The following is an 18,573-nucleotide window of genomic DNA, read 5'->3' on the forward strand; positions in this document are numbered from 1 at the left end:
AAGTCCTTGACGACTATCAACAAATCCATGTCCACTTTCCACTCTGGTCAAATTAAAACCATTCTGCATCAGCAAAACAAATGACGCTAAAATTCTTGCGCGGTGACTCTCAGTTTGGCCGAGCACAGCGCCTCCCCGTGGTCGTTGGAGGCTCTGCAGGAGTAAATCCCAGAGTCCGACGGTCGCAGGCCGGTGAGGACTAGCGAGCAGCTCCCCTCCTCGTTTTGCTCCGCAGTCATCATCGATGTTTCTACCAACCGCTCGTCGTTCAGGAGCCACTCTATGGCAGGTTGAGGATAACCTGTATATTCATAAGGGATTACTTTTAGTTGATTTCTATAGCACATTTTAAAAACACAAAGTAGCATTGACTTAGCCTTTAGACAGGAATAACATTAAGGACAATTAGTGAAAGACAAAATAACATACCGTATAAGAAGGTAGCAATAATAGTTGGAGGTATACATTTTTTCTTTGAAATGAAAGCGTAGAGTGAAACCTCAGCTGTTTAGTAGTAGTTTGTTCCAGATTAAATTAAGTGTCCATGCTTAGTTTGAACCCAGAGAACAGTACAGCATGCCTTTCCCTGATGACCTGAGAGCTCTGTGCTTCCTAAATGGTTTGGTCTTCTGTAGGCCTAACCCCACAACCCCATCACTACAGCTCAACCCTTCGGCCAAGACACAAATGTTTTCATTTGACATAGTCAGACTATTGTCAGTTAGCATTAATATCAGTCCATCATCCATTAATAATGTAGAGGTCTAGGAACTAATATTACACTATTATCATTTAGCATCATGATTAGTATTGTAGTGGTCCAAGAAGCTGAGGCGTAGGCCTTCTCCGTTTCTGGTCTAAACTTTATTGAGCTGCAATAATTAACATATAATAAATATTTAACATTGCAAAATCTGCTCTAGTCATGGATGCATTATATTCATTTCATCAAAGCTGCTTACAAGTGAAAATGGCGGCAGACTTTTCTGTCTCCCGCTCTTTTCTTGTTGTCCTGGTGTGCGTTAGAGAGCAATGTAGGGCTCCAGGCCCTTGTCCCCATGGTAACGAAGATAGGGAGCACGCGCACGTACTCTCAAAATGGTTGACCGGACAGACACAAGAGAAAATGTTCTCTGTAGCCGGGAGAAATAAGTGCAATGTCTTGCTCGTAACACAGAACCAAAAGAGAAGAAGAAGAGGAAACTAAAGTGTGGGTGTGTCGTACCGTCCACTACGCAGCTGAGCCGAGCGGTACCCCCCTCCGGCAGCGCGGCGTCCCTCAGGGTCACCTGGAAGCGGGGCTCCTCGTGGAGCTGCTCGTCCAGCGTCTCGATGGCCTTCTCCGCCTCGCCGCCCCACACCAGCTCTACTGGAGCAGCAATCAGTAGTTAGTTGACCTGTCTGACCTGTAGCTCCCCTACTGAAGCCTGCTTTATACTTTATAGTTGAGCTGACTTAAACCTCCCCTACTGAAGCCTGCTTTACACTTTATTGTTGACCTGACTTAAACCTCCCCTACTGAAGCCTGCTTTACACTGTATTGTTGAGCTGACTTAAACCTCCCCTACTGAAGCCTGCTTTACACTGTATTGTTGACCTGACTTAAACCTCCCCTACTGAAGCCTGCTTTACACTGTATTGTTGACCTGACTTAAACCTCCCCTACTGAAGCCTGCTTTATACTTTATAGTTGACCTGACTTAAAACACTATTACTGAAGCCTGCTTTATACTTGATAGTTGACCTGACTTAGACCTCCCCTACTGAAGCCTGCTTTATAGTGGAGCTGACTTAAACCACACCTACTAAAGCCTGCTTTATACTTTATAGTTGACCGACTCTGACCAGACATGTGTGCAAGCCCAAAGACGGACTGGCTGACAACTAGTAATCTGAATTCCTACTTTGTTTAACCAATCTTTAATCAGGCAGGATGATTGCAAACTGATCCTCATTTACAATAGCTTCATAAAAATACAATAAGAAAACACCTATAAAATAGGAAAAACAAACAAAGTTGGCTATTCACGCAGTTGTTACACTTTAACGCAGGTAAGTCAAATGTACTCCTAAATGTTACTTTGAAATATAGTATAACAGTAACTGAATTACAACCCCCCCCCCCCCCCCCAATCATACTGCAAGAAAGAAATTAAGAAATTGTACTTCAGTGAAGTAGCCAAGAAAACATCATCTGTAACCAGAGGAAAAGAGTAATGACTACTGTACACGACGAATGCAGTCGTCAGGGTGGCTCAAACTCCCGCTGCTGGCGTGTGACACATGCTTTACCCTGCAGCCTCACGCTCTCACGCTGCCTAAACAGGGTTTCATCTTCATCGTTAACCCAAGCAAACAAAACAAATTAGACTCTTAAGGATAGGATAGCACGGAGCTGTCTGGTAAATGACTTCCTGATTGGTGCTCGATACTTATCTCCATGTTGATTGGACAGCCGGCCAAGTTCACAGCCGGTGCCCATTATAGGGTTAATGCATGTCGGATATTGTGAAATTGAAAAGAGTATTTTCCCTTGGTGGAAGTAGTCCAGGCGTGGGCATAGTCAGGCCATATCCTTAAATCTCAGAACTTAGCTCCCGCTCACCTGTGTGTAAGGCAAGCTGCATACTTTTTAAAACCTTGATGGTAAATTTAATCCAAATATGTGCACGTCATTAAGTGCGTGGCGGGCAGGTGGGGATCTTGATGCCCACGGCGTCAAAATCTCACTCCAGCACAGGAGCCCAAAGTTGGCAACCCTGAGTGGTAAGAAACAGAGGAGAGACGCTTACCCTCGCTGGGCTCTGCAGGGATGTCTGGGCGGAAGGAGAGAGCCGTCATCCGGTTGAGGGCCTGTACAGCCCAGGCGGTTTTCTACCACACAAACACACACACACACACACACACAATAAAGATCCCCAGATTTCACCGAAGATTTTTGTCGAAGAATTGGACAAAGCAACATCCAGTACAGAAGCTGATACCTCTTCCTCGGAAGTCCCTCTCTCGCTTGCTCTCTCTCTCTCGCCCACTATCTGAGTATCCACACATGTGAAGCTGCCTGCTCAGGGGTTCTCCGTCGTGATAATAAGGATGAGTAGGATTGGCCTACACCCTTGTGCCTTGGTAAGCCCGTCAGGCCACTACACCCCTCCATGAATCGGCTGAGGTGTGTTTACCTTCCACTTGCGGCGTGCCAGGAAGGTTTTCATCTTCTTCTTGCTCAGGGTCCTGTTTCTGGTCGGGGGTCGGGAGTAGAACGCCATCCAGGGGTGGGCTAACGCCTGGTCACATGACAACCTGTTCCTAGAGGGGGAGGGGGGGGGGGGGGGGGGGGGGGGGGGGGGGGAGACAAACCCTCTTATGTCAATCAACCTTGCACTTCTGTCTCATTCAGAGCATTATCTCTCGGTAATATGGTAGTATTACCGAGAAGGCTGAACGCATATGGCGTAAAACAAAACTTCATATTCACCATGACATCTATAAAGAGAGCCTCTGTGCCTACAATTTAGACTTAAAAAGTGCTAGAGAAACATTTTTCTCCAATATCATTAAAAACAATACTAATAATGCCAAAACCCTATTTACAACTGTTGACAGACTGACCAAGCCCCCAACACAAATTCCACCTGATCTTCATTCCACTCAGAAATGCAATGAGTTTGCAGCATTTTATACTGATAAAATTGAAGGCATCAGACGCGCCATCAATGTCTCCACTTTAAACAAAAATGCTGGACTACCACCATATCCAGGCAAAAGTAACATGGCAATGACATGCTTTAATGTCATAGACTCTAAAACTCTTGTGGAAACTGTGACACAACTGAAGCCATCCACCTGTTGCCTTGATACTTACCTACCAACCACTTTAAGAATGTTTTTGACTGCCTAGCAATAGACATATTGCAAATAGTTAACAACTCTCTCCAATCAGGCACTTTCCCAAAAGCCTTAAAAACCTCAGTTATCAAACCCCTTTTAAAAAAGCGGAGCCTAGATGCCTCTATTATTAACAACTACAGACCAATATCAAATCTACCCTTCATAAGTAAAATCATTGAGAAAGTTGTTCTCCAGCAACTTAGTGACTTCCTGGCATCAACTGGTTGCTATGACACCTTCCAATCCGGATTTCGACCCCTTCACAGCACGGAGACCGCCCTTATTAAAGTTGTAAACGACATCCGTCTAAACACAGACTCTGGCAAAATCTTAATACTAATGCTACTAGACCTTAGTGCTGCATTCGATACTGTAGACCATACAATACTTTTGGACAGATTAGAAAACTGGGTGGGGCTTTCAGGCACAGTCTTAAATTGGTTTAGGTCCTACCTACAAAATAGGAACTACTTTGTTTCCATTGGCGACTTTGTTTCAGAATCAACAAACATGACATGTGGAGTCCCACAAGGTTCGATCTTAGGACCCTCTCTATTCAACATCTACATGCTCCCACTAGGGCAAATCATGCAAAATAACAATATTGACCATCACTGCTATGCTGATAACACGCAAATCTATGTATCTCTATCACCAAATGACTATCAGCCCATTGATCTGTTGTGCCAGTGCATTGAGCAAGTCAAAGACTGGATGTGCCAAAATTTCCTTCAACTAAATGAGGACAAAACCGAGATAATTGTATTTGGTGCTAAAACCGAAAGGCTTAAAGTTACCCAACACCTTCAATCTCTGTCCCTGAAAACCTCAATCAAAGCCAGAAATCTAGGGGTTATCATGGATTCAGATTTACATTTCGACAGTCACATCAAATCAGTTACAAAATCTGCATATTATCACCTTAAAAACGTAGCAAGACTTAGAGGGCTCATGTCTACCGAAGACTTACAAACACTTGTACATGCCTTTATCACTAGCAAGCTTGATTACTGCAATGGTCTCCTTACAGGTCTCCCAAAACTCTAAGGCAACTACAGCTTGTTCAGAATGCTGCTGCTAGAGTTCTAACAAAGACCAAAAAATGTGAACATATTACACCAATTCTTAAATCATTACATTGGCTCCCTGTATGTCAGAGAATTGATTTTAAAATCATGTTGCTAACCTATAAATCCCTACATGGTTTAGGGCCAAAATATTTAACTGATATGCTTCCACTACATAAGCCTTCTAGGCCACTAAGATCCTCTGAGACCAATCTGTTAATTATCCCCAGAGTCAACACGAAACATGGGGAAGCAGGATTTAGTTACTATGCAACAAATAGCTGGAATAAACTCCCTGAGGATTTAAGACTTGCCCCAACTCTGACAGCTTTTAAAACAAGACTGAAGACTTTTATGTTTGTGTAACTGTCCCAGAGACTTGTTGTTTTGGTTATGCAATGTTCCCTATGAAAGTTATTATAAATTAGATTTCCTTTGTAATTCATGAATGTAAATGTTTAAAAATGACGTAGTGACGTAGTTGGTCACGGGACCTGACCTTTGACAGGAATCGCGGGTTATACGTAAGGGACGTAAATAATTCTGTTCACGGTCCAAGAGGCGCACACGGTAATGGTTTATTCGCAGTTGTAATATTAAGTTCATTTCTGTGTTGGGCTTGAGATTTGAGTGTTGTTTGTCGTCCTTTTTTATAGTTTTCACGGTGTCAAGCCATACGACTTAATAAAGACATCAGTATGAAGCGTGGCCATTATTCCATTGGACCGGTGCAGTTACAGTTTGCTTTAGCTTTCTGCGAAATCTTAAATATTTATTATTTTAACTTTGCCTTTATTTTCTCACTTTCTAAAATGCATTTCTTTTAACTCTGCCTTTCTAAAATGTTTTTTTTTAAACTTTGCCTTTATTTTCTATCTATTTTACTTTTTACTTAACTATTGTTTTATTTTATTGTATGACAATGTTTATATGTGAAGCACTTTGAGTCTGCCTTGTGTATGAAAAGTGCTATATAAATATAAAGTTGCCTTGCCTTGCCTAGTATGGTAGTATTGGGGCCCACTACAGGACAGGATTGGAAAAGCTTCAGTAAACACACTTCTGTCTAACACCCTCTAACTCTGAGAACTAAATAAGAACCAAACTCCATTCAACCCATTCAGTCCTGTATTCCATATATTAAAAAAACACTGTGGCCCTGAGAGTTCAGCACACTGCAGCTTAAGAAAACCCACGCAGATAGACAGAACACAAACCAAGACAACATCAGCAGCAAGTTTCACGACACAATACAGACACGGCACATTACAGAACTGCGCTGTAATTACCCCCAACGAAAGTGTTTCCTGCAATAAAGCGATGAACACAATTTAGCTCATTACCACCACCATTGACAGATTGCCGACTTCAATTACGTAATGAGTCACAAACCGTGGGAACACTGTTGCCGTTTGATGTAAACGCAGTGTTTTCCTGTAAAAACTTTGGCAGCTGGGATTTGCTGCCCGTATCTTTCACACTACGCATGCGTTCTCAACTTGATGAAGATGTTTTCTTCATGTGTGTTGTGTCAGGTCTATTTGCTATGCGTTTTCTTAATTTGTGGCCTTTAACCAACCTCAGGTCCTTCTGCAGCAGGGAGCTGATGAAGCCTCTGGCCTCGTCCGAGATGTCCTCGAAGCTCTCCTCGTCAAATTCGTAGCGGGCCGCCGTCACCAGAGCCTGGGTCTCCGCGATGTTGTCCCCCTGGAAGGGGCTCTCGCCGCTCAGCCTGCCAGCACAGAGACAGACCAGTGTGAACAGGACTGGGAACACTCACCCATTCCAGTATAGCAGTGGTGTTTCTGGTCACTGGCCACAATGTTGGACAGCAATTCACTCCTTGGTGGAAGTGATTGGCTAGAAATGATGTGGGTTATACGGGCTGCATACAGACAGCATAAAGGAGTTGATTATATTTCCGAGGCCAAAGAAGTCCTTTGCCGCCAACTTCTTTTACATTTAGGGCATTTAGCAGACGCTTTTATCCAAAGCGACTTACAACGGGTAATACAGAGTCAACCATGCAAGGCGACAGCCAGCTCGTCAGGAGCAGTTAGGGTTAAGTGTCTTGCTTCAAACACAACTTTTAAGGTTGGGTGTGAACGGTTCACAAAATTCACGGTTCGGTTCATATCAGGGTTTTGATGTTTTCAGTTAGGTAAGGTGCATTTTTGGTAAAGTAGGGGATAACACAATTGCCTATAAAAATGATACACTATATACAACAAAAAAAACAAATATATATAAAAGTTAGAAAAATGTTGTTCTTATGACCTTGCCAAACATCCTTTCTGCATTAAGCAGGCAACGACTTGAGCGTTGGGGACTTACAGGATGTAGCAGATGACTCCGATGCTCCACATGTCCGTCTCCAGGCCCACCGACTCGTAGTTGACCACCTCAGGGGCCATGAACTCTGGGGTGCCGTGCATCACCTTCAGCCCTTTACCGGGCTCTGGTAGACGGAGACAAGAAGGTTAAACAACATCAAAACCACCACCACAACCATCCCCACAACACTCACTACTCACTAGTCATATAACCCTTCACAATGAACAGAGTAAAGCACAACCAACAGTTTGCAACATTACTCTTCAAACGGAAACATCTTCATCACTACAAGCTTGACCATCTTATTATGGGTTGGTCACTATCCTCCACCCCACACAAGCCTGGGGGCATAAGCAGTCTAGTGGCAAGGGTGTGAAGCACTTGGTCCTCATCCATGCTCTAGTGGAACAGGTCTGTGCCCTATGGCCTAGTGGTACCCAATTCCCTAGAGATACTAGTGTGAACCCTATACCCGATTGGCACTAGTCCGGGCCCTCAACCCTAGGCCTATACCCTACTGTAGTTGTACAGTTTTTACCCTATGCCAAAGTAGTACTAGTCAGTAGTACCCTATACCCTAGTGGTTTGTACCCTATGCTCTAGTGGTCTGTACACTATTGTGGAACTACCTACACTGCTCTCCTCCAGAGTACCTTGAAAACGACCTGGCCTGCCCTCGTCAGTCAAAACAGTCCTCCTACAACACCAGTCAGCAGCCAGTCAGATGGACCCACCCAACTTGCTGGCCAGGCCGAAGTCGATGATCTTGACCTGGATGTCGGTGGAGTCGACGCAGACGATGTTCTCTGGCTTGAGGTCCAGGTGCACGATGTTCTGCTTATGCACATACTGCATACCCTCCAGGATCTGCTTCATGTAGCACACGCTGGTGGGCTCCGTGTGCTCGAAGCTCTCGTGCACGATGCGCTCAAACAGCTCGCCGCCTGTGATGCTGGGGGGGGGGGGGGGGGGGGATGTCTTGATTTGACTGAGGCCGTTTGTTCTCCCTTGGCTGAGCCACAACGAGTGAGCGGTTCCGGGCTTTTATAATCGTGCACTTGCACATCGGACGATTGTGCTTCACTGACACACTGCCAGTGTGAACCCTAAATTAATAATAATGAAAATGTAAAAAAAAATGTAAAAGAAATAAATGAAGGATCAATAAAAAGGTTACAACCTACTAAAGCATTAGTATGACCAACCTTTATCGTTTGTATAAAACTGTATTAGGCTACAGCCTACAATATTTATCCATATATTTCTCTGCATATTATTTTTAAAAAGCGTAGCCAAGTGTACCCAAATCATGTGAAAAAAATAATATATAAATGTGTTAAAAAAGTTCTTTCTATGATCTTAAACATCGTCATCTGGGCTATTTTGCCACGGTCACTGAAATAACAAGAAACTGGTGTAAAATCCTGTTTCCTGTCTCCGCAAACCAGATGGTTGATGTTTGTGTCTAATTTCAACACTACTTTTCCTTTTTTGCTTGTGGCTGTGTGGCGCGCCATCAGGACGTGGCGGAACTAGAACACTATGAGATTAACACAAATGCTGAGGATGTGCTTTGAGTTCTAGGAAGGAGGAGTCATCCTAATGGGGCCATACACCCAAGAAGCTTAACCCGCCGGGACAGCCAATCACATCCGCCGCCCCACAGAGGGCGCTCCACGCGTCCACAGGCGCCGGGGGGTAGACTATCCTCCCCCTCTCGGCGTCACCAAATCAACACCCTGAGTTTGGACTGGAGTGGAACGTCCTTAAACCGGTGGAGGACACCGGCAACACTTTTTGTTTTCTGTTCAAAACGACCCTATAATTACAGTAATAGTGACCAAACAGCATAGAGTACTACGTTGGAAGATCATATAAGACACACCTCAACCCCGAAACTCCGCTGCTGTGACGCACACAAGCCGCGCCCCCCCCCCCCCCCCCCCCCCCCCCCCCTCCAGGCTCACGAGGTACTCACTACTCCATCACCATGACGACCTCCGAGGCGGTGTCGTAGGCGGCGAGGTACTGGACCAGCTTGGGGTGGTGCAGGTGGTTCATGATGTCCATCTCCCTCCGGGCCGACGCCCGCTCCTTGGCTGTGTGGCCGCGGTAGAACTTGCCGGCGCGGACCTCGCCGGTCCGCTTGTGGTGAAGCAGCAGCACTTGGCCGAACCGCCCCCTGGGAAACGTTTCGGGGAGGATATGATGAGCGGAGGGGCTCGTGGGGCTCGGGGCACTCAAGGCGCCAACCGTGTGGCGCCGTGTTCACCTAGCGGCCATCTTGGTTCCAAACGCCGGCAGGGTGGGGGGAACTGAATGGAACCAAGATGAGCCGCTGGGTGAATAAGGCCCATGTAGGGACGGACTACGCCTTGCAGCGGTCACGGTTCGAGTGCCACCCGCGGGTCTACACTACATGTCTTTCCTGCACTCTTTTAACCCACTTTGCTGTACTATTTATTTTATTTTATTATATTAGTAATAAATAGATATACAGTATATACAATTATTCATTAAATTATTTATTTACCAGATCATTTGATCCAATTTAATCTAAAATGCGGATACAGATATTCTTTTGAGTTAAGCTGCCTTTCTGATGCTTGTTAGTTTTTTTTCTGAAACAGCTTCAATAAATCTACAAAGAAAACCAATCATAAGTCCCGTTACGTACACGCCCAGCTTCTTGCCCACGCTGTAGTGGTCGCTGACCGTGTGCGTGGTGTCCACAGTCACCGTGACGTACGTCGGCTCCTCCTCCTTTACCCCTGAAACACAAAACAACAGGAAGTTAGAAAGCGTACATTCCCCCAGGACGATACCAATCACCATAGAGCGGTAGTAGTAAACCGACCCGACGTCGCCATTTTGACCAGGTCCGACTCCTCGCTCGGTTCACTGGTGCCTGAAAAGTTGTAGGCCCGGACGCGGAAGCGGTACAGAACCTGGGGCTCCAGTCCTGATCGCACCCGCAGGGAGGTGCTCATGCATCGGTTGGCCACCACACTCCAGTCCCCTGCTTGGCCCGGGGCCTCCGCCCTCATCTCCACCACGTAGCCCAGGATGGCGGAGCCCCCGTCGTAGTTGGGGCCGCCCCAGGACAGCACCAGGGAGCGGGTGGACAGCTGGGACACCACGGGGGGGGAGCCAGGCGCCTGAGGAGCCTCTGTGGACAACACACAGCTGGAGGTCACCTGGAAGACTATACCAGTGTTGGAAGACTATACCAGTGTTATACCAGCGCGTCCTCCCACGATTTGACCTGAAACCTGAAACCCTCAAGGATCTATTCCCATTCCTCTCTGTTTCACTTGGCTCCCATATCCTGTTTTTGTTGGGAAAGGAGTTAAGCACAGAATCGGCTAGGCTAAATAGCGGTCCCCTAACTGCTGAACATCAACATTATAACACACTGAAATCATTGTTCAGTGTCCTCTTGAAGGCCCTTTTTAGTTACAACAATAACGATTGCAGTAAACTTCGTTGTACAAAATGAAACCGCAGAACACGAAAATGAGAACATCATTATCATTAGCAAAACCCCATTTAAGTGACAAAATCCAAAACATTTCTCCCAAAAACAAAAGAAGCCAAATGCTGAACAATCATTTATAATGTGTTCCACATGACCATAAACGAAACCCCATCTAACTGACATGCTTGACAAGCCCCGCCCCCTTCCCCCTCTCACCAATGACACTGAGGTAGATGCTGTGGTGCTGAAGGCCGTGGCGGTGTCGTACCACCAGCGTGTACGTTCCCCTGTGGTGGGGCATTGTGTGGCTGATTAGCAGCGTGCTTTCTGATTGGCTACTGCTGATGCGGGTCTGAGGTCCGTCGACCACCTCCTGGAGGGCAGAGAACATATATCCATGATGCATTGCTTTCCCCCCTTGCCATACTCTTGACCTCTCACCTTTAACTGCACAGTACGCACCTTACCTTAGCCCAACCATTTCCACCACTGACCTAAACATCTCTACCCTATGTGCTTATTACCTAACCTAATTGCTCAGAATAGAGCAGTCTCATGGAATCATTTTTGTGGAGAGGTATTGGAGAGAGAAGGGAGAGGAAGGGGTGAGGAGGATAGGTTTTTTTCCTCAGAAATGCAGGCTTTCGTAGTTAGACACTTCAAATTGTGCAAATTGTACCTTGTGTACATTCCCTGCAGATTACGCCATCTGTTTCGAATCAAAAGTCTTAATTTTCGAATTTCTACCGAAGGCTTTATCATCAGTATACATGCGTCCCTCTTACACCAGCAAGCAACCACATAAGCCGTCGACACACGAAAACACATGTCCTCCTCCACACACACACCTTTTCTCTGTTGTGGATCCAGCAGCACGCCACAGGCAGAGAGTTGCTGCTGAAGGAACAGTGGAGTCTGGTCTGAGCGCCACGCTGGACTTCCACCTGCTCCTCACAGGCCGCAAACTGCACCACCACTCCTGGGGATGCAGAGAACCACAAAAACCTCTGGATGTGACGATACTCAGCATACAGAACACCACCGGAAGACACACAACCAGATAAAGAATACAACTAGGAGGTACAAAACACAACAGGGAGATACAAAACCCATCATTCAATGAACAAAGTCAAGCCTAAGCTGACGTTTAATTTTTACTTCGAGGGCTAAAAACTTTAAGGTCTCCTGTTAGCAATTTCCCAATCAAAGAACTTGTTTGGGAAATGGTCATGGATTTACCTTTCTTATCAACTTTTGCCGGGGAAGGGCTTGTGGGTTTAGTGGCAGAGCTCCAAGTGTCTCTGTGCCCCGCATCCTTGATAGTCGCCGTTGTTTTCCATGGTAATGTGGCAATCTTTCGTCTTCCTGTTACCGTGGGAAGGAAATGGGAGAGGGTTGCAACAACACTGATTGAGCAAAAGCCGAGATTAGTATTTTTGGTTTTCTAAATTCTTCTTTCCAAAACAACGTTTGATGATTGGATTAAAAACCCAGCCCAAAGGACTTTTTGTTAGAGAAATATATACGGTCTATAATTTTTATGGTAGGTTTTGTGATGTTATGTGATGTCCCCTATCAACCATAAAGGATTCTGGCACATTCTCCCACAGATTTGTGTTTTCGCTTTAAGAAAGTACTCCTGATCTCAACTTTTACGTGTAAAAGACACCTGTCGTTACCTGTATAAAAGACACCTGTCCACATCTGCTTAACATGAATGCATAAATCGTAAATAGGCGCTCGATAATAACCAATGGTGTTAGCTTCTATTTTGTACCGGGGTTAAAACAACAACTGGATTGTTTTCTGCATGACTAGAGACCTGAATATAGAGCCGGTGATGTGGTCTGAAGACCTGGCTTACTGGCTTACTGCCTGTCCACCGATGGAGATAAGAGCTTCATATGGAACACATGTTGCCTTTGAAGATACACAGCTGCTTTGAAGTCAAAAGCATGATGTGGACTAATACAGATTGAGTAAACTGGAGGATCCTATTTTACAGATTGATGAGTCTCTTTCATCCAAACGCACTTACATTAGTGGGTTTGGAAGTACAGTAAGTCAGAGTACAGAAACAGGCCATTAAGGAACAGGTAGGGGTTAGACAGTGAATACAGATACAGGTCATTAAGGAGCAGGTAGGGGTTAGAGAGTAAATACAGAGAAAGATCATTAAGGAGCAGGTAGGGGCTAGACAGTGAGACACAGTTCATTGAGGAGCAGGTAGGAGTTATACAATGAACAGAGACAAGTTATTAAGGAACAGGTAGGAGTAAGACAGTGAATACAGAGACAGGGTTAAACATCTTGTTGAGGAGACTGACAGGTGTTTGAACAGAGGACTTTTCAAATTGAAGACAAACACACCAGCCACTAATCTTGACCCTATAGACTGATATAATTAAGCAATAGATCACGACAGGCTGTGGTATGGGGGGGGGGAGGGTCGCCTAACAGTTTGAGTTAGGCGCGGAGTGATACTGAACTCTGTAAACTGAACGGGCGTCATAGCTGTTTGTATACGCTCAATATACGACAGTTGGGAACCAATCAGATCGCTTGATTTAAGCCACCCGTTTTATAATAGACATTAATGCCGTAAGAACAACAGACATGCTGTCATTATATCCAACAGCAGTAGTTGTAGGATATACATAGAATGACTTCCACATTTCGCACACATGTGTGTGCATGTGCTTCTAATGTTCGCGTCGACAGAGTCGAAGTACGATCTCCTCTAAATGCTGGAATGTTAATGGTGGGTGGGTGCATGCATTTGTGTGTTTCTGTTTGCAAGTGTAGGTGTGTGCGCCCATGTGCGTGGGCGGATGTGTGTGTATATGTGTTTGTGTGCATGCATGCAGAAGTGTGTACGTGTGTGTGTGCGTGTGTGCGTGCGTGCGTGCGTGCGTGCGTGCGTGCGTGCGTGCGTGCGCGCCTGAGTAATTGTCCCAGACCCTGGCCGTACAGCTGCAACAACGACAATAACAAAACATGGTGTGTGACAGTTACACCCAAGTTCAGTTGGAGACTGGCCTGGGGGAATGGGAGGCAGAGAGATCATCAGGTTCCTCCCCCGCATCCACGGTGAGATCAGAGGAGATTAACATCCAGTGTCTCCCGTTCAGGGTTCTCCTGGTCTCTCCCTGCCCTGCCTTTTGTTATGTAAAGGAATTCACATTCAACCATTCATCAATTAACACGCCCACCGGGAACAGGTCCATTCTCTCCCTCTTGTATCGCACACTTTTCCTGAGGTCTTAACAAAACAGGAGCTTAAATGCTAGAATATTTGATCTCAAATGACTGGAATTAGAACTCAGCCTAATTTTTATTATACATGATGTATCATTAAAATGGAACTGAACACTAGCCTCGCTTAGTGAGTTTTCCTCCTCTCTGAAGGTTCACATTTCACGCTAGTCAAATCGAAGTAGTGGCTTTCCTTCCGTATTACCAGTCGACCAGATCATCTGCGTCTTATAGGTTGGTTCTTAAACCATGTCAATGCAAGATGGGAAGGATTCCATAGGGAGCTTATCTAACATTGGCTCTTGATTAAATGGTGATTCTTTGTTTATATTTTCTTTGGCAGAATAGAAGGATTGTGGGACTTCGATGGTCTATGACTGTGTACTGTATTGTGCAATGCTATTCCCCCCTCTCCCCCAGATATGTTTTTTAAGACACAACAGAACTTTGGTGAGGTGGGTCTAGTGTGTTTTTAATTAAACAGCTTTTTAACCAAAAGCAAACTCACCAAACAAGTGGTGTGTGCGACTGTGCATGCATGTGTGTGTGTGTGATGGTCTATGACTCTGTACTGTGCAAGGCTATTTGTTCCCCCAGATCATTTTTTTTTTTTTACTTTACAACAGAGCTTTGGTAAAATGAGTCTAGTGTGTTTTTAATCAAACAGCTTTTTAACCAAAAGCAAACTCACAGAACAAACGCTCAGCAAGCGGATCCCCGGTCACCCTATTGCTGTTAAATCAAAGCCGAGGGGTGGAGGGGGAGTGCGTATCTGCCAGTTGTCATCGATAGCACAATCAGAAATGCCAACATGCTGCACATCCTGCCGGAACAGCTTGTCCCGTCAAGCTGTATTTCTTAACCTCAAACGTCAGCATCACAACAACCCAGCCCAGCCTCCTGTAATAAACCGCTTCGCAAGTGCCTTCCAGTCGATGGGCCATATGTGGTGTGTGTGTGTGTGTGTGTGTGTGTGTGTGTGTGTGTGTGTGTGTGTGTGTGTGTTAAATGTTATTATGTTAGTTAAATGTATGTCATTCTGTCTTGAGTACGCTTTTAGGATGTGTGTGTGTGTGTGTGTGTGTGTGTGTGTGTGTGTGTGTGTGTGTGTGTGTGTGTGTGTGTGTGTGTGTGTGTGTGTGTGTGTGTGTGTGTGTGTGTGTGTGTGTGTGTGTGTGTGTGCGCGCGCACGCGTGTACCTGCTGAGGGCGACTCCTCTGTTGGTCCTGGTTGAAGGGCAGGGGACTCTCTGCCGTCCCCCTCCTGCCGCTCCTCTTCCACCACCACCTCCTTCACCTTCACCTTCTCCATCTCCTCCACCTCACACACCTCCTTGCGGCGTGGCCCCGCACTGGGCTGGATGTTTAGCCGGAACGTGGAGATGTAGATCTTCCTACCCTTTTCCTCCCTCTTCTTCTCCTCCTTCTTCTCCTCCTCCTCCTCCTCCCTTGGACCCCCGTTCATAGCTGAGCAGGGGGCAACGCAGTGGGACGAACCAGAGACTCTACGTGCTCCAGAGAGTGCGTCTCTCTCTCTCTGTCTCCACTGGACCTCTCTCACACTCATCTGCTGCCACGCTGGGATTACCCAGGGACTCTGCGCTCCTGGCTCGTCTGATCACCCAAAGACCCTCCTCCTCCTCCTCCTCCTCCTACCGCAGGACCCTCCCTCTCTGCCCCCACCTCTTCCTATGAAACGGCCCGTTGCATCAAAAGAGCGATTAGCCGGAACAGGCATTCCAGCTCCATTAGTGGCTACAGCAGGGGGACAGGAAGGAGAGGGCGATTGATGGGGAGATAGGAGGGAGGACAAAACATGTATTGAGAACACTTAAGTGTGTGTGTGTGTGTGTGTGTGTGTGTGTGTGTGTGTGTGTGTCATAGAGAGAGAGAGCTTGCCAAAGAGAGTGAGATCGAGAAAGCAGAGTGTATGTGAGTTAACTAAACATTTCATGTAACACAAACACAACATTCTACATTGAGCTCTACATGTACACAGAGAGGCGGTGACAGGGAAGCGATACACACGCAATACAGCAACACAGTCACAAACACCAGTCCCCCTCAGAGCTTCAAACACTGTATAACACTTACCTGCACCCCCTCTTTATAAGGAATACCTCCCCGCTCAGAGAAACCACACACGCACACACACACACACACACACACACACACACACACACACACACACACACACACACACACACACACACACACACACACACACACACACACACACACCCCAACAGACATGCGTCTGTTGGGGTGTCATGCAGAGCAGGCTAGACGCCAGATGCAGTGAGTGACATCGACGGAGGAATGAAGAAAAACAAGTAGGTTCTATTCTGTTGTTTTAACATGGACTCAATGCCCATGGCAACGCACCTGTGAAAAAACCTTGATTCGCCCGTTCGTAGTTTAATCGTTTGAGCGAGCAGTGGAACACGTGCTGGGACGTGGAGTGGATCTCTTTGCTGCTGTGAGGTATTTCTTTCTCTTCTTTTCTTCAGATGACAATGCGGTGAGGTCCGCCGCAGGTGAAGTGGCAGTGGCAGTGTTACACACACACACACACACACATACCCAGCGTCGCAGTGGCTGCGGTGGGGGTAGGGCCGTAGGGCGGGTCTGGTGTTAAGGGGTGTGTTGTGTGCTGCAGTCGCCCGTTTCAGAAAGCAGGTTCAACAAACTCTGAGTTAAAACCTTAACTCTAGGTTGACCAACTCTGAGCTGTCAAACTCTGAGTTTTTGGTTTCAGAACAGGTGATAACACTTAGTTCAATTAACTCTGAGTCAAGGTAACCCTGAGTGAAGCACGTGCATGAGGATATAAAAAGCCCTCTGGAACACAGATTACATGATTCACCATGGCAACAAGAGATAAAAAGCCTCCTACTTCTCCCCAGTGGAGTTGGAAATATTAATGACCGCATATGCAGAAAGTGAGTAGGCCTATATATATATTTTTAAAAAGCAATACTGTGGCAGCAGCAAAAAAGCGAGAGCTCGCGTGGCAGAAAATTGCTAATTTATAGATGGGGCCGTTATGGGCACTTGTGTGCCATCAATAAAAAAACGGAGAGATATGCAAATTGTTTGTAGTGAACTGAGGGCAGATCCACGATTAGTAACATTTGCAATGTAGGGTTGGAGAAGACTATTTAAATATATCAAAGAATCACGTGAAAAACGATATCTCTCCAGCAAAAAGTCATCCGGAAAGGACAATATGTCGAGCCGTGGTCTAATTAATCTCTCTGTGAATTGCACGAATAATTTGCGCTCCGATATCAACAGGCCTCTCATCAAAAGGGCATGCCATCGTGACACGTAAAAGCTGCGGTGAACGCGGGTTTAAATACCCTGAGCAAAACCGGGTTATCTTCCAAACTTAACCTGCGCAAAACCTGCTCAACCAGGTTTGATTGAGAGCATATGTTTCTATAGCAATTTACATACCGTGTTCATTTTGGAATGGAAAACCTAGGGTTGCCGCTAACCCTGGGTTAACTTACCTGGGTAAGTAAAACCGATTGTGTATGTTTGAATCACGCTCAATGTATTTTGTGTCGACCAAGAACGGTGTTCATTAAAATAACTGATTTTGTTTTGTCATCGGATTTCTTCTACGTTCTCTGACTTCCCGTCTCAGATGAAAAAGGCTCCTCGTTGTTTACAAACTTTACAGAGGACTGTTGATGGCGTGTGGGACGCCTGCAACACATGTGTGTGTCGGAATCAGGACGGAAACGTAAACAAACGGCAGGAATTTGTACACTAACTAATCACCGCCACATGCTGGCCATAGTTTCCCATGGAAAGTTGTTTTGAAACGGCCCCCACAGTAAGAGCCTCTAAAGAAAACAAAGCCCATGTTCGGTATGCTCTGGGGGACCATACATGCGGTGTGTGTGTTTCACTAAAACGGACAAACGTGGCGACTTAACAGAAACATACAGAACAGCCTACAGATACACTTACAGATACAGAAAAAATCAGAACAGATCAATAGGATTAGCACACACACACACACACACACACACACACACACACACACACACACACACACACACACACACACACACACACACACACACACACACACACACTATATATATATATTTTTATAAAGAGAGATAGTTTGTGTGTGGGTAAACGTGATTTTATAAATGAAATAAAACGATTAGGGTAGTAAACGTTGGTTTTCATTTTTTCCTATGTTGCTAGCTTGTCAATGCTGGGAAGTAGGCCTAATGCAAACTATAATGAAGCGTAATTTTGATGCCTCTGGTATCATGGCTCGAAGACAAAGGTTCAACACGAATGATTATTCAGAGATACAAAGTAAACGGACACTCTGGAGATGGTTCATGAAGCATCTGCCGAATCCAGGGAAATCTCCAGTCTGTATTGGTATGGGCAGGATGGTAAAGAATCCCATCCATAGGGACTGATCAATCACAGGTAAATCTCCAGTCTGTATTGTTATGGGCAGAAGGTAAAGTAGCCCACCCATAGGGTCTGGATTTACTGGCGGTCTGACTGAAGTGGC

At 45.7% G+C, this 18,573-nt stretch overlaps 2 protein-coding genes across 2 annotated transcripts; both read right to left on the minus strand.

Annotated features, from left to right (window-relative positions):
- Positions 1-40: 40 nt before the first annotated feature.
- LOC311366828 (telokin-like) lies at positions 41-1,852 on the minus strand (the record flags this gene model as incomplete). The annotated part of the gene is made up of 3 exons (XM_084485597.1): positions 41-301; positions 1,226-1,369; positions 1,846-1,852. 3 exons carry the CDS (start codon positions 1,850-1,852, stop codon positions 87-89), a joined length of 366 nt encoding a protein of 121 aa, XP_084341723.1. The 3' UTR covers positions 41-86.
- A 393-nt stretch (positions 1,853-2,245) lies between these two features.
- On the minus strand, positions 2,246-18,462 carry LOC311366829 (myosin light chain kinase, smooth muscle-like; the record flags this gene model as incomplete). The annotated part of the gene is made up of 14 exons (XM_084485598.1): positions 2,246-2,334; positions 2,793-2,874; positions 3,180-3,306; positions 6,535-6,687; positions 7,290-7,413; positions 8,024-8,241; positions 9,268-9,471; positions 9,967-10,060; positions 10,147-10,458; positions 10,984-11,140; positions 11,616-11,746; positions 12,007-12,132; positions 15,222-15,378; positions 18,376-18,462. The coding sequence occupies 14 exons, from the start codon at positions 18,460-18,462 to the stop codon at positions 2,246-2,248; spliced, it is 2,061 nt and encodes a 686-aa protein (XP_084341724.1).
- Positions 18,463-18,573: the final 111 nt, after the last annotated feature.

This window comes from Micromesistius poutassou (genome assembly GCF_964030765.1).
Source record: "Micromesistius poutassou genome assembly, chromosome: 21".
NCBI classification, from domain to species: Eukaryota; Metazoa; Chordata; class Actinopteri; order Gadiformes; family Gadidae; genus Micromesistius; species Micromesistius poutassou.